Here is a 16,868-nt window from a genome sequence, read left to right on the forward strand (position 1 = left end):
GGATTTACCACTTAGGGGGTGTTTTTTTTTGAATTTTAAGAGGAAAATTGGTCAATGGGATTTTGGTTCCCATTGACCAAGAAATCCATGTTCTTTTTTGAGATTTAAGTGGGGGCAAAAAAAACTTTATTTTCCATGTAAGAAAAAAATTGCCAACACTCGAATAGGACAAAAATACCCCTTTTTAAAAATAGATTTTTTATAACTAAAATAATCAGTCTTATTTGCCAAACACTTGATAAATAAATTAAGGTTACGAAAAAGCGAACTCGGCTTAAGTCCATTTTAGCTCAACCGAACTCAATTTCAGGCTTGGCTTGGCTCGGTTCACGAGCGTAAAATTTTGAACTCATCCCAGTTACCAAAAAGGATGTTCGCCTCATCCCAATTCCCAACGAACAGTCTTGGGCCGGGGCAAAATATCTAATTTGGGTCACGTCGTTCCAAATTCCCCAAAACCGGTCTAAACAGATTTGGTGCTGGCCGGCCCAGCCCCACATTAAATAACGAAAAAATAAATAACTAAAGACTTGACTCATTCAGTCATTCCAAGAGTGAGATGGGGAGCCGCTTGATGCTTTGAGTCGGTGCATCGAAGATCTATTCCTAACCGTATAAAGAGCATCTCCATCGTGGGGCCAGAAGTCTGTTATACGACAGGTAATATTCCCTTCTTCTTTCCTCCTTCCTCCGCTTCCTTGCCTCCTTGTAAGGGTTTCCGAGTTCTTTTTCTCTCACTCTCGCAGCCTTCCCTCTTATTCCCAATTTCAGTCTCTCGTCTCGTCTGGTTGGGGTTTCTGGCTCCAGGCTTCATGGCTGAAGCTGAACCCTTCGTCGCATCTTTGTTTCTCTATCTGCGAAACTTCTCTGCTTACTTACACGCGTTTGGTTGACTCATTTACAGTTCTTCCGATTCGGGTTTGGTTTTAATGTTCGAAACGAAGAGCATGGGTTACTCATAAGCTGGGAAGAAAAGAGTGGTGGAATCCCTAGCAGAGTCTGGTGTTTTTGGATCTTACAGTAATGGTGATTGTAATTACTGTAGTTCTTGAATAACTTCTTTCTTCTAATGATGGAGGAATCAGCATCCAGTAAAGGACCTGTTCTTCCTCCTTTTCTCACTAAATGCTACGATATGGTTGAGGATCCTGCAACTGACCCGATCGTTTCGTGGAGTTCGAGTAATTACAGTTTTGTCATCTGGGATATGACTGCTTTTTCGCGAGACTTGCTCCCAAAGTACTTCAAGCACAGCAATTTTTCAAGCTTCATGAGGCAGCTGAACACCTATGTGAGTCTACTTCTCTCTGTGCAGTGGGTTCATTTAGGTGTGTTGGTTGTATCTTTTAAATAGCTAGTGCCTTTAGTCGTGTATTTGTGCTAATTACTTGCTCTGGGAGTGGGTGAGCTAATATTTGTGCTCTGTTTCATCTCACCACCTTGATTATGAATTCTAGCTTCCTTTCGAGTAAATACAACTTGAGCAGCGCCCCGTTCTCGTATTTGTTGACTTTATAATTTTTAATTTGGATTGGTCAAAATATTAGACTTAATGTTTCAAATTAGATAATAGTTGGTCATTTTCTGAAAAAGAAAATGTTGTAGCCAATTAGTATAAAAGGGAAAAATCAAATCCTGTCAACTATCATCCATAGACAATATCAGCTTGTCTCTATTATTCATCTTCTTTAGTTATTCGATGAAGGGAAATTTTAAAGATTTCTAGTCTATCTCCTTTAATGAATTTCCATTGTTGGTCTAGTCAGAGATACCTTTGGTTATTGGGTTTCTGGGAAACGCTTTCAAGACTCAACTTACCACATAATATACCTCATTTATTGACTAAATCAATTTGAGAGTCTATGTTTATAATATAAAATTAATGCATGCCTTTCCAAATATGAAACTGAAGAGGATTTCTAGACAAATTTAAGTTAATGAGGCATGAGTGAGAAGAAGACCCATAGTCTAATGTGCTAATATTATTATTTTGATATATTCAGTAAAAAAATACAAACTGTCTAATGTTAGATAGGAGAGACATGCTAAATTAACTTGTTAAGCCTAGCATTTTTTTTCCCTCTTAGATTTTCCTATTATGGGTATTGAAACTCTAATATTATTCTAATGCAAAATAATAGCTGAAGATTGGGTTGGGGGTGTTAGGAACCATCAAGGGGATGTTTTGATGGTTTATTCAGGCCTCATAAACACTTAAAATTCCATTAGGGCTGAGCTCACGTCCTTACTACAGGGTCCAATATTGGGCTTTTCTTTGGGTGTACTAATTAGAGATGGAAGGAAAAGCATAATAGGTTGGAGGAAGGTGATCTGGGTCCTTGGCAGCTTTGTTTTTCACATTCAGGAATCAAGATCATTTGGTAGTAGTATGAAACGAATCATTCCATTGGGCCTAGAGATTAGAAAATGATTTGGTGGACTCACTTGGCGGGTTTGGGGGGGGGGGGGCTAATGGCATGCTAGTTGGGGGGAGAGGAACATATTTTCTCTCTCAGTTTTTCTTCTAAATTTCTGATTAGTTATTAGTCAGAAAACAGGAACAAAATGCTAAAAGGTTAATGGATTGGTGAATCAAAAGCTTGAAACAATATTGGAGGAGATTAGAATAATAGCATCTATATTTTGGAGTGACATAAAAAAAAATCTATATTTTGGAGTGCTAAGAAGCAGCCTCATTTTATTTTCATTATTATCTCTTATCCTGGTTCTCATAGGTTTGCCTTGTAAATGCAAATATGCTAGCTAATAACAGTTTCCTTTGAAATTCTAGAGGAAAATCTGTATTCCGAGGAGATAAAAAGTCACTTTATTTTTTTTGATAGAAATAAGACTGTTAGAATAAAAAAATTGAGTCATGAGTGTAATTATAAAGCATATTGCCCCAATTTACACACTAGAAAAGGTATATGTGGTTGATAAAGCCCAAAAGAAAGTATCCTAGTACAAGATGTACAAATGACACCCTAGCATGATAAGGACCAAGGTTCAAAATTTCGGTATAGGCTGATACGCCGGTTGGGGCGTATTGGCATGTATCTTGGCTCGCTTTTAATTCTTTTTAGTTTTTTTTTTTTTTTTTTTTTTTTTTAAACTGGTTCAGAGGGGTTGGTTTAAGGCCCGTCTACCCCCCTTAACCAGGTCAGACCCCGAAACACCCCCTGCACTATAGCAGCAGTGATCTGGACAATTTGGGAGGAAAGGAATGTAAGAATCTTTGAAGACAAGGAAAGAAGTAAAGAAGCTGTGATTGAGGTGATTACTCTCAGAGTAGCATATTGGGTGAGCACTTTAAAGCTCTTTGCTGACTTTAAGGTTGAAGATTTCTGCATATCATGGGGAATAATTGCAGGTTCTTCATCTAGAAGATAGATTGTTCATGAGGCCTGGTCTCCTCCATGTGTTGGGTGGAAGAAATTAAACTTTGATGGTAGTTGTATGGGATCCTGGACCATCGGGTATTGGTGGGGTAATTAGGGAAGAAAATGGAAACTTTCTAGCTTTGTGCTTAGGTCCTATTCAGCATGGAGATGTTGTGAGATCAGAATTATTGGCAGCAGTCTATGGTGTAGAGAAAGCTAAAGAAATGGGGATTACTAAGCTGATTATTGAAGGTGATTCAAAAGTAGTTTTGGGCTGGTTGAAAAAAGGGGAAGGAATCATATGGAAGTTAAGGAGATTATGGGTGACAGTGGGGCACAATTCTGTAAATAGTGAATTGTTTCTGGGTGGGCTTTGTTTTTTGTGCCCACAAATCTTTGTTGTACCTCTTTTCTAATCTAATGAATCAATTGTGTTGTTGATCAGAAAAAAAACACCCCCTGTAGGGGTGTATTGGGAGGCCACCGATACGATACGTATCAGCCGATACGGCCCAATACGTATTGAAATTTTGAACCTTGATAAGGACCCCAAAAGACATCATCCCTTGGAACTCCTTATCGAGCAAAATTGACTATAGTTGAGCTAATTAACATAGTTGTCAAGGTGTCTAGGAGATTATGGGTGACAGTGGGGCACCTAGTCACCAAGGTTCAAAATATCGATATTACATATCATATTGGAAAACATGGAGACAGATACAGTTTGGATACACATGAATACTGTGGAAAGATAGGGATGCACTTGGATACATCAGGGAAACTCTTACAAATCCCACAAATATATCAGTAGCACTAAACTAAGATTAAAATAACTATGAATAAGGTATAAACACATAAGAAATGCACGTTTTAATAGTTTATATGAAGAGATACATTACAATCAACAATACCGAGAGTCTAGAACATGTAGAATTATAGATATTATACAATAATTTTACTAATAATACATCAAACAATGTTTGAGCTTGCAATCTACTAAAAAAATTCATTATAGGACACATCTAATTGTTATTAGATCAATGAGTTCAATGGATCATTGATAGATCTATCTTATAGTTCTCTCTTACCATGAAAATCATTTAAAAATTAGAATATACCAAGTAAATTATTTTTCTAATATTTGGTTTTTCTTAAACAATTAAGAAAAAAAATCATTTTTGGCATAAGTTGTTCTTATACCAATGAATTTAATAGATGATTGATAGATCCACATTATAGTTCTTTCCTGTAATGAAAAAGTTATGTTTCATAATTTTTGGATTTTCCACTTTTAGCAGTGGTTATGACTGTCGTTATAACTTTTAGCACCATTCCACTTGTTCCCTGTACCCATGCCTTCAAATACCAATACAATATGCCCTATATCAGGCATATCATATTGATATTTTTGAACCTTGCTAGTCTCCTAGGCAATAAGAATTCTATAAAATAAAAATATAAATTTCAAAACAGTACTGATATCATGGGTATTTTAAACATACAATCCAGCATGCACAATATTACTAATACAATGGATATTTTAAATATATTAATTTCCAAACATGACAAATCATCATATATAAGACAATAGTATTTTAAATATATCAATTTCAACATTTTCAAAAATAATACTAATACAATGAGTATTTAATGGAGCAATTTTACATGATAAAATTTTCAAATTAACAACTAAAGAATACTATGACTTTATATGATAAAATTTAAGATAGAGTAAGTAAAAGAGAAAAAGAATAAGGGTGAGATCACTGTTTTATTTAATGTAAGAGATTCTTTTTCTCTTTTGAAAACCCTTGGATATTTTGTGTTTCGATAGTAAATCTTTAAAACAAAGTATAAATGATATATATATAAATGAAAGATGGTTAGCTGAAGGGCTTGATGGGAGTCACTTGAAGCTTCTCAAGTTCAACTCTTGGAAAAAAGATTTGAGGAAGAGGAATTCAAGGAAGCAATATTTGATGGAAGTTTCAAGAAAGCTATGGAGGGCATCACAAAGGCAGTAATAGGTCTGATTCGTAGATCAAATGGTGACTTGACCTAGGCCTATAGTGGTCCTTCCTAGGCTGCTGATGCAACGGAAGCAGAGACTAGGGCCCTCCTTGAAGGCCTTAGAATGTCAAGTCAACAGTTTTGTTCCATTGTTGTGGAGGGAGACTTGAGGGATGTCATAAACTGGGCTTCTGGATAGACCCTTGACCAGTGGAAGCTCTCTCACCTATTTTTAGAAATCAAGGAGCTTGCCTCTTGCTTGCTTTGCGGTTTTAGATGGATTTCGAGAGAGTTAAATGAAGTGGCTGATAGCCTTGCTAAATCTGGACGGGGACTTTTTGTATAGTGCACATACATTGCTGAATTATTAGTGGGATTTGTCCTTTTGTTTTTGTTTTTCGGACAAGGCCTTGTACATCCCCTCATGTACATCCCTTCATTGTTTAATGAAATCACTTATCTTTTCTCAAAAATGTTTGCCATGGATAGATCTAAGGCACTAGGTCCAGATGGATTTACAATGGCTTTTTATCAGGACTGTTGGGAGATCATCATGGTGGGTTTGATCAAAGTGTTTAATGAGTTTCATAGGAGGGGCATAATTAATTTGGGATTGAACTCCACCTTTATTACCTTGGTTTCAAAAAAGTCTAATTGCTAGTCATTCGAAGGATTCTAGACCAATTATCTTGGTAAATAGAATTTATAAAATAATTGCTAAGGTGTTGTCTTTGAGGACTAAGAAAGCACTTCCCTCAATTATCTCTCATTATCAATTAGGATAGGCAGATTGTGATCAAATTCTTATTTTGAATGAATGTATAGAGTCTCAAAAAAGATCTAGGAAAAAGGGAGTGAAAATTTAGTTGGACTTGGAAAAAGCTTATGATCTTGTGGATTGGGAGTTAACATCATGAGAAAAATTGTGGTTTTGGAGAACTATGGTGTAAGTGGATCAATGGGTGCTTGCAAACAAGCCACTTTTCAGTGATTGTAAATGGGACAATGGTAGATTTCTAATTTCTTTGAAGCTATTAGAGGTCTAATACAAGGTAACCCCTCCCCCTTTCCTTTTCACTTTGGTGGAAAAGGTTCTTAGTAAGTTGATCTCCAAGAGTCAGTTGCACTTACTTGTGGATTGGGAGTTAACATCATGAGAGAAATTGTGGTTTTGGAGAACTATGGTGTAAGTGGATCAATGGGTGCTTGCAAACAAGCCACTTTTCAGTGATTGTAAATGGGACAATGGTAGATTTCTAATTTCTTTGAAGCTATTAGAGGTCTAATACAAGGTAACCCCTCCCCCTTTCCTTTTCACTTTGGTGGAAAAGGTTCTTAGTAAGTTGATCTCCAAGAGTCAGTTGCACTTACTTAAAGGTTGGATGGTAGGGATAGAGTGTTGGTCACCCATCTTTAGTTTGCGGATGAAATACTTATTTTTTGTGGTGGGGAGAGTAGAGATATAGGCTTGGAAACTTGAAATTGGTGATGAGTTTCTTTGAAGCTCGAAAGAATGTCTAATTTAAAAATCAATTGGAGCAATAGTGTGGTGGTTGGTAATTTGGTATAATTGTTGAAGTAGAGGAATTAGGTTCTTTGGTTGAAATTTTGGGGTGTGAGAGAGGGGAGTGACCTTCAAAATATTTAGGATTACCTCTAGGTGGCAACCCGAGGTCTGCTACTTTTTGGAATCCATTGGTGGAGAGAATAGAGAAAAGATTAGTTGGGTGGAAAAGGAACCCGGGATCTGCTAGTTTTCACAACCTTAGTTAGTTGAGAGTGGAGAAATTGGTCACGGATTTTCTATGGAAGCTAGGAGATAGGAAACATGATCATTTGGTGAGATGGGAGAAGGTGGTTAAAAGAAAAGAAGAGGGTGGGCTAGGTCTAGGAAACATCAACAAGAAAAACCTTGCTCTTTTAGTTTAGTGGTTGTGGTGTTTCCTCTTAGAGAATGAAAGGTTGTGGTACAAAGTGGTTTCAAGTATTCATGGGCTTTCAAGGAATGTTTGGGATGCTAGTATTCTACAAAGAGATAATCAAGCTGCACCGTGGAAAGCAGTGCAGGGTATCCTCCCTCAATTTCTTGGGTATGATCTGGCTTTTGGTAGCAGGATTAGATTTTGGGGAGATATTTAGGTTGGGAAGCTCCCTTTGAAAGATGTGTTTCTTTCAAGTTTTAAAGAAAAACCTATGCTTGACTTCATTGGGTCTCTCTCCTCTATTGGGCTGAATTGGAATTTAGGGTTGGTGATGGTGAGGAACCTTAGAGAGTCTGAAATCTCCTCAGTTTCCTACCTGCTAAATATCTAGGATAACTTGGTTTTTGTTGATTTTGTGAGTGATGGTCGAGTGTGGTCCCTCAGTCCTTCTGGATTGTTTACTTGTAAATCCTTCTTTTCTTCCCTTGTGTCCACTTCTTCTCCTCCCTTTCTTGTGAAAGAAGTTTGGAGTGTCCCTATCCCACTAAAAGTCTGCTTTTTGTGAGGAAGTTTACCATGGGTGCATCAACACATTGACTTGTTGTAAAAGAAAATACCAAGCCGGTTCTTGTCTCCCAATTGGTGCATTTTGTGTAAGTTGAATGGTGAGACTGCTTACCACCTCAGCACCTCTTAATCTCCTGCCCCTTTTTTGTATTTGGGAATGGTTTTGCTCTCTTTTTGGTTGTAGGTGGATCCCTCCTGTTAGTTTGGATAGGCTCTTTAGCCCATCTTTTCTGAGGGGCACAAAGAGAAGAGGTAGAATCTCGTGGAAATGTACAAGGGCAGCAGTAATTTGGATAATTTGGGTTTTGGGAGGAGAGGAATTCAAGAACCTTCGAGGATAAAGAGAGGAACAAGGAGGCAGTTATTAAGATTGTTATAGTAAGAGTAGCACACTAGGTGAAGACTTTGGAACTATTTTCAGATTTTACAGTGGAAGTCTTCTTTAGAAATTGGGGGTCAATAACGACTCTTCTAGGAGACAAAAAATCCTTGAGGTTTGGTCACCCCCAATTGGAGGATGGATGAAACTAATTTTGATAGAAGTAGTTGGGCAACCCAGGACCTTTTGGACTTGGAGGAGTGATACGAGATGAGGGTGGGAACATATGTGGACTGTTTTTTGGGGCCAATTGAACAGGGTGATTCAATTGGAGCAGAATTTATGGCTGCTGCTTTTGGGATGCAAAAGGCTAAGGAGATGGGAATTACAAAGCTGGTTGTGGAAGGGGATTCAAAGATAGTAATTGGGTGGTTGAAGGAAGAAGGGGTGTTGGCAATTTAGAAATGAATTCAGGCATTTCAAGATGCTGCCAAGATATGTGAACATTCAAGTAAGATGGGTAAGAAGATCTGCTAATGGTTTGGTAGATAGATTAGCTAAGCAAGGAGTACATAGATTATAGATATCATTTGTATTGGGCTCAATTGTAATAGGGTGGTGGGGTTCTTTTGTTGTAAAGGGATTTCAGATCTAACAACTTCTTGTTGTAATTCCTCTTTCTTTTTAAAGTTATTAATAGAATTCTCTGTTGCTGATAAAAAATGTATTAACACACATTATTTAGATGTAGCAACATTTTTTTGACAAGTAACTGTAAATTTTATTATTAAGGTTAAAAAAATTACAACCATTAAAATCATCGTTGGGTAGGGTAACAATTACTACCCTACCACTTCATGAATATATAGTTCACAAACAAGCCCAATACAATTACTTTCTGGTAACCCCTTTCTTGTCTAGAGTCTCAGCTAGCCCATTTACAGATCTCAACACCTGTTGTATCTTAATATTCATACTCCTTGCCAACCATTTGATCTTAGTTTATTCCTATAGCTCCATACTGCCCTCTCTCTATCTTCCAGACATCTAGTTACTACCTTGGAATCACCTTATACAATTAAATTATTCAGGTTCATTTCCTTGGCCCAGCATAGTCCTTCAAGTACCACAAAGTTTAGCGCTTGTTGAGTCCCCATCCCAATTGGGTCTGAGAACATAGCAATGATGTGTCCATCCTTATCCCTAAAATCCCCTCTCTCACCTAAAGGACTTGGATTTCCTGTACTGCTCCCATAAAAGTTTAGTTTAATAAACCCATCAGGTGGTATCCATTGTTGGTGTACTTTATGATAAAAAATTGTTGTACTTTTCATTTTCTTCAAGGAGGATGCAACTATGCAACTACCTGTCTCCATCTCCACAAATCATCATATGAATGAGTGGAAAATAGCTCCATGAACTTAACCCAATGTACTCTAGTCCTAATGCATTCAAACACCACGTCTTGACTTCTTTCCTTCTTGAAAATTCTTTCATTTCTTTCTTTCCATACTGTTCACACTTGTTGTCCATGTGCATCTCCACAATACCCTCCCACTTTTTCTTGGCCATGTGAAGGTTCCTGCACAAAACAACCTTGTCATTATTTGAAGGCTCCATCCACCTACAACCAAAGAGAGAAAACTTTTCCCAAATACAAGCAACAAATGGATAGGAAATTAATAAATGATAACAAGTCATATTATTAATTAACCTTATAAAGTGCACACCAATTTGGGGATAAAGACCAATTTAGTTTTTTCATACCTCCTCAACAAAGTGTCCCACTTTAGGAGGAATAGGCTTGCTCCACACCTTTTTAATAGCAAAAGAAAGTCGAGGGGAAGAGGCTGGGCTAAGAATTTTGGAAAAGGAAGCACAGGTAAAGAATCCCAAAGGGTGAAGAGTCCAAACTCTCCTATTTGGTTTTGATGGGTGCAGGCAAACTTCATCTATGATCTTGAACAGATTGATTACACTAAAAGCTTCATGATCCCTCAACCTTCTTCAAAATCCCAAGTCCATTCAAGGTCCATGGGCAAGGAAAAAGATACAAATTTTGAGATTGGTTCTCTTTTGAAATTGGAGATAGAATTCAAGGAGGGGAAAAGATTCTTAAGAGGAGAGTTACCCATACACAAATCTTCCCGAAAACGAATTTTCTGCCCAGAGCAAGCATCATACTTGATGAAGTTTAGAAAGTCCAGAGCGATACCATGTATTGCCTTCCATGGAGAAGCCAAGGTAGCCCGTTGTGATACAAATGCCATCCCAACCATTAGCCATAAGACCATGAATGTTTACTATTACTTTACTCCACAATTTCTCATTTTCATTAGGTAACCTCCACAACCACCTAGCAATGTTGAATTCTTTACTCCCAATTCTCCAATCCCCACTCTACCTTGATTTTTGTTCCTACATACTACCTCCCATTTCACCAAGTGGTCATTTTTTCCTTCTCCCTGGTTCCCATAAAAAATCTCTCATCATACATTCTGTGGTCTTAGTTATTTTCTTTAGGATCTTAAAAACTGAAAGGTAGTAAATTGGGAGATTTACTAATGTGGATTTTATTAAGGTTATTCTACCCCCCAAGGAGATGTAGTTCCTTTTCCAGATTGCTAGTTTTTTCTTGACCCTCTCTATGATAGGATCCCAAAATCTACTGTCCTTTGGATGGGGCCCTAAAGGTAGACCCGGATAATTCATAGGCCATTGGTTAAGCTGGTGTTTGGCATCGATTCCGTTGCTTCAGGGACGTTTTCTGAGAAAACGGTGCTGTATGGATGAGGGTCTGTTGCACCATTTTTTGAGAAAATGGCTCCTTTTTTTTGTTTGGCATCGATGCTGCCACGTGGGATTGATCCACATTATCCAATGGCTCCTTTATGTTTGGCTCCTTTTTCAGCATTGATCCACATTATCCAATGGTTTACATGATGCCATATTGGTGCCAAGTCATGGTACCGTTGGCAGCAACGGTTCTGAAAATGAGAAAATGCCAATTTCGACGTTTTCTCAGAGCATGCCTTCCCGAATTCCAAGGCGTGGTCGTTTTCTGGAACAGCGGTCCCAAACAAGCCTGCGTTTCTTGGCACACTGTTTTTTCTTACATGGAGCCGTTTTCTGAGACAATGGCATCGATGCCAAACACTGCCTAATAGAACAACCTAGTATTCCAGCATTGGAAGTTAGTTCACCTTCTTTGACATTTGTCCCCACAATGCAACTTTTGGCAAAATTTATCTTAATGTTAGACACCCTCTCAAAGATCTTCACTACCAACCTCAAATTCCTCACCTGTTGTTGGTCAATATCTTCACAAAAGATTATTGTATCATTAGAGAACTGGAGATGTGTGACTACTACACCATATTTTCCCTCCCAAATTCCAAGGCGTGGTCGTTTTCTGGAACAGCGGTCCCAAACAAGCCTGCGTTTCTTGGCACACTGTTTTTTCTTACATGGAGCCGTTTTCTGAGACAATGGCATCGATGCCAAACACTGCCTAATAGAACAACCTAGTATTCCAGCATTGGAAGTTAGTTCACCTTCTTTGACATTTGTCCCCACAATGCAACTTTTGGCAAAATTTATCTTAATGTTAGACACCCTCTCAAAGATATTCACTACCAACCTCAAATTCCTCACCTGTTGTTGGTCAATATCTTCACAAAAGATTATTGTATCATCAGAGAACTGGAGATGTGTGACTACTACACCATATTTTCCCTCCTGCTAACCCTTTTATCACTTGCAGGCTATCAGCTCTAGACATTATTCTACCAAGCACATATGCTATGATGGTAAAAAGAGGAAGGGAGATAGTGGGTCCTCTTGTCTAAGACCCCTACATGCTGGAAAGAAGTTCCTAGCTATCCCATTGACTAAAACCAAATAGTGACAAGTTTTTTAAGCACCCACTAATCCATCTACACCACTTTTCACCAAAGCCACACTTTCTCAATACCTCAATCAGAAAATTCCAACAAGTCATAAGCCTTTTCAATGTCCAACTTACAAACCAAGTCTTTCCTACCCACTCTCCGTTTTTCTTTCCATGCACTCAGAAGTTGATCCAGTATGTGCCTATCCTGAACAAAGTTTCATTGGCAATATTAGTGATATCATAATATGGCGCCTGCCTTGTAATATTTGTTGCCTAGGCAGGCACCCTGTTTGTATAAGCCAAGGTGTTCTGCAAGGAGCACAGGCCCCAGCCAAGGGTGCCCAGTCACCTAGGTAGGCAATGCCTTATCAACTATGCTAAATGATCTTGTGAATGGAACAAGGGATCAACTCAGAAATCAGAGGTATTGCCCTTTTAATCTAATAGCCTCTAGGGTAGGGACCCCATGTATTGTTCCTCAGAAAAGAGATATTGCCTTTTTTTGAGTCTTGATCTAATTCATCAACAGAAAAGAGATGAAAGAGCAAAACTCTGAAGTCTTACTGAAGAATTTTCTGCATAAAGCTTTTTTTTTCCAGGCTATACTATTTAATGGATAAGACAAACTAAATACTAAGTGGAATTTCATTAAAAAGATGGAAGGTAAATGAAGAGGTCATTAACATCTGATGAGGTCAAGCAGCATAGTTGTCCTTTAGATACTGTTGAATTGTTGAATAGTAGTTAAACTGATTTCTGACTGTTTTTTAATCAGGGTTTTAGGAAAGCTGATCCAGACCGCTGGGAATTTGTAAATGATGGTTTTGTCAAAGGTCAAAGGCATTTATTGAAGAACATTAGCAGAAAGAAGCACAACCAGTGTCCTGTTCAACAGAAAGAATCCCAACAGAAGATCCCTGTTGGTGCATGTGTTGAAGTTGGAAAGCTTAGCCTCCAGGAGGCCATTGAGAGTCTCAAGAAGGACAAGACTTTACTCATGCAGGAGTTGGTTAAGCTCAAGCAACATCAGCAAACATCTGAAGATGAAGTGCATTGCTTGAGAAAACGTCTTGAAGGAATGGAAAAGGCCCAACAACAAATGTTATCATTCTTGGCAATGGCCATGCAGAGCCCTGGGTTTTTGGAACAGTTACTCCAGCAGAATGAAAATAGTTGGTTCATGGCTGGAACAAGCAAGAAAAGAAGACTGGCTACTCTGGAACAAGTTACCGAAGGTGCTGAAAATGAAGCTTTTGATGGTCAGATAGTGATGTACCAGCCACCAAAGAATGAGACCTCAAGGCCTATAGTCATGACAACTTCAAACACAAATGTATCTCCAAATTTGGGTAGTTCTCCAAGTGAAATTGAAGATATTGTTAAGAATGTTGATTCCATGGCATTGTCAATGGGAGAAATGTCAGATTCTCCAGAAAATGATGCCTCATTTGTCATCCCAGACTTTCTTTATGATCATTTATTGGAGCAATTTCTTCTGGATAGTCCCTTGGTGGAGAATCTTGAAGAAATTGAACTGGATGCCCCAGAGCCCATGAGCACTGGAATAGAGATGAAATCATCATTGCCCGACAGTCAGCATGGGATCAGTCAAAGTATGGACCTTCAAATGGAAGAACAGGGTCTTCTAGCATCTGAAGCTAACAACAGATATGAGATTCTATATAATAATTCAGGGGACCTTGCAGCAACATAGGGACCTCTATAGGACTATCTTCCACTTTGTATAGCACATGACTACATGTCCTAAAGGAAATGGATCATTTAGTGCGTTTGAGGTTGCAAATAAGTGTAAGTTTTTCTTTTTCCCGCTTAAATTCGTTTTTGTCTTGTTAATTTTGTTTTTGTGAGATTAACCAGGGTATATTATTTATTTGGCTGGCCCTTATTTCATCCTGACAATCTGACATTAGAAATTTTCTCTGGTTTGCTGACAGATCTTAGCACCATGTATGATCTTCTCTATACAGCGAGTAGGAGGGCATGGTATGGTAGTGTTATTTTTAATGGTTGATACACTTACTGTCCATCAGTCCATTTAGACTTTTCCGGCTCTTCCGAATGTACTGATTGAGGGCAATGATCTGTATACATACTACTCAAACTTCCTGCTTTGCTTTTTGAACTTTGTCAATCCTAGATGGTAGTAATTCATAGCTACTCCATCTTCATATATGAGATTATGCTTACATATTTTTGTCTACAATTCCTAACCGTCCGTTTTACAAATGTATTAATACCTGATACTCTTGAAAATAAATATTACGTCAACCTTTCTATATGATTTATCTCAAATTCTCTGTTTACATGTTTCTGTAATTAATTCAGATAATACATCCCTTAATTTTAACCAATCTTTTGCTTTGTGCTCAATAAACCATCGGATTGGAATTTGAGGAAATTCACGCCAACACAGTCTAGTCAATTTGTTTTGTGAATTTACTTCCAAGTTCCAACCGATATTATTGAGTTCTGAAGTTTGCATGTGACATACTGTTCCAAATCATTTCTGACTGTCTATGAACCATACCATTTTGACTGTAGTATACCGTCTTTAATGGGTTCTATTCCTTTATGATTTTAGAGTTGGGTATGCCATTGTAGAAGTGACTCACTGACTCCTAACCAAGGTTGCTTACCCTATTTGATGAGTGGATGATGCATTCATCTGGTTGCTTTGTCTGGTTTCCACTAGCATCATTCAATGAATTTCCTGTCAGTTATAGATACGTTTTTTTTTCGAAGACAACTAGGTAATTATTGTTTTCCTCTCTTCTCTAAGTTTATGGCAAGCTTATCTTCTTGAATTTCCGGTAATGATAAAATATTTGAGTTTTTATAGCATATCCATGTCTATCTTTTTTTTTTCTTTTTTTTTTTCCGTATTGAATCCATGTATATCCAAATCGTATTTCTAATTTTGCCTTTCCTGTTCTTTTTGTGTTTTCAATAATTTTCACCTTGCTTGTGTATCCATCCCTATCTTCATTTTTCTTTTTGTTTTGGTATATTGTCGTAATTTTTCTAAACAGTACATTACGTGGGAGGATTTCCAAATTGCGTTCAAGAATAGCTTCTCAAAGGGGAAACGAAAAACCATTTAAGTTTATACACAGAATCATGGTTCAAAGTATTGACAAGTATTGGCTTGTATCTGCCGATACGTATCATTCCGGGACCCCTTTCATATACCCCTATAGTGGGTGTATTGGGGGTCTGACCGGTTCAGGGGGTGGAGGAGATCTAAACTGCCCCCCCTGAACTAGTTTCGAAAAAAAATTAAAAAAGAAGTAAAAAAAAGGGTATCAGTTCGCCCGATACACTGGTTAAGCTTTTGAACCTTGCACAGAATTAGTTCTGGCTTTAAGATTTGAAGAGTGTTCAAATGTCTACGGTGCTGTTTGGCAAGTCTTCTTTGAAAGATTTTCTCTGATCAAAAAATGTAGTGAGCTTTTACATACAAATCTTGACAGTGCAGACTGTTTGGTTGGAGGCATGTCTTTTCATCAGAGAACAAGTTTGAGCAGGTGAAAAAAAGATGAGAAACTCTATTTCTAGTTTCCCAAAATAAGTTTGAATTGAGTTTTCTCGCATCTTTTTGGGGAGCGGTCTTTCGGCGGAAAGATCTTCCTCCAACAAAATGGAGGAAGACTGTAACGCGAGTTATTACTGTAACGCGAGTTATTGAGCTTCTAAAAAGCCAACACTCCGCACGGAAAGACTGCAGTCCCTGTGGTTTATCATCCGAATCCATGGAATCAATTCAATCACTCAAAGACCAGAAAGATTTTGAAGCTTTTACGTTTAAGACAGATTTAATGGTGTCTCTCTGAAGGTAAACAAAGCAGCAATATTGAACATGTTGCATTGGGTGGAGTCTTGAAGGGTGTTCGTAAATTGATTTACAAGAGGGGTAATGGGAAACTAAACAAGCAAAGAATTGCATTGATTGACGATTCAGTTATTGAACAGGCTCTTATGGGAAGTATGGATTATCATATGCATAGAAGATCTTGTCCATGAGATCATGACTGTTGGTCCCCACTTTAAGAGGCAAACACTGATGGCCATTTAAGCTCAAGTCTCCATTGGGTGGGGTTTGAAAAAGAGGACCCATTATGTTGAGGGAGGAGATGCTAGAAACCGTGAAGATTACATCAATGAGTTGATCAAGAGGATGATGCATTCACGAAAGGTCGTTCTGACCCTTCCTCACAATAACCAAGTTCAGAGTTGATAGGTCTGGGCTGACAATGCAACCACGGAGAGACTTCCTTCCCGCTCTAACGCTCTTCGTTGTGTCTGTCATATCCACGGAAGCAAGATATGCCTCTGTGTACTCCCTATTTCATGGGGAATCCTTGCTTGACACAACCTCCCATAATTTTGAAAACATAACCCTTAAATAATTCACCAAGAGCATCTCCATTGACCTCCTGTGAAATCCTCTTATCAAAAAATGCTCGGAGTTTCTGGTCATTGTCCATTTCAACCTTCTTCTGGCATCTGGCATCTTGTAGTAGGATTTGCAATATTGAATTTCATCTTTGATCTAGTGCCGCTGTCGTCATGATGAGCAGATGAGGTAGAAAAGATCTAGTGTTAATGTAGAGCTGGGGGAAAATAGCGGCCAGTGGGCACCCACCATCTTTAAGATATTAAAAAAATGGGTTTCCTCTACATCAATTTTCAGTCATTAAATTTGATCGGAATTTTTTCCAACTTGATCAGGTGGCTTACCCTAATGACCAACATCTACA

General features: G+C 38.1%; 1 protein-coding gene across 1 annotated transcript; it reads left to right on the plus strand.

Annotated features, from left to right (window-relative positions):
• The first annotated feature begins 686 nt into the window (after window positions 1-686).
• LOC104607304 (heat stress transcription factor A-1) lies at window positions 687-14,403 on the plus strand. Its single transcript, XM_010272931.3, has 3 exons — window positions 687-1,291; window positions 12,866-13,899; window positions 14,046-14,403. The coding sequence occupies exons 1-2, from the start codon at window positions 1,070-1,072 to the stop codon at window positions 13,802-13,804; spliced, it is 1,161 nt and encodes a 386-aa protein (XP_010271233.1). The 5' UTR covers window positions 687-1,069; the 3' UTR covers window positions 13,805-13,899; window positions 14,046-14,403.
• The last annotated feature ends 2,465 nt before the right edge of the window (window positions 14,404-16,868 follow it).

The sequence above is a fragment of the Nelumbo nucifera genome, chromosome 4 (assembly GCF_055504915.1).
Source record: "Nelumbo nucifera cultivar China Antique chromosome 4, China Antique-T2T, whole genome shotgun sequence".
Taxonomy (NCBI): Eukaryota; Viridiplantae; Streptophyta; class Magnoliopsida; order Proteales; family Nelumbonaceae; genus Nelumbo; species Nelumbo nucifera.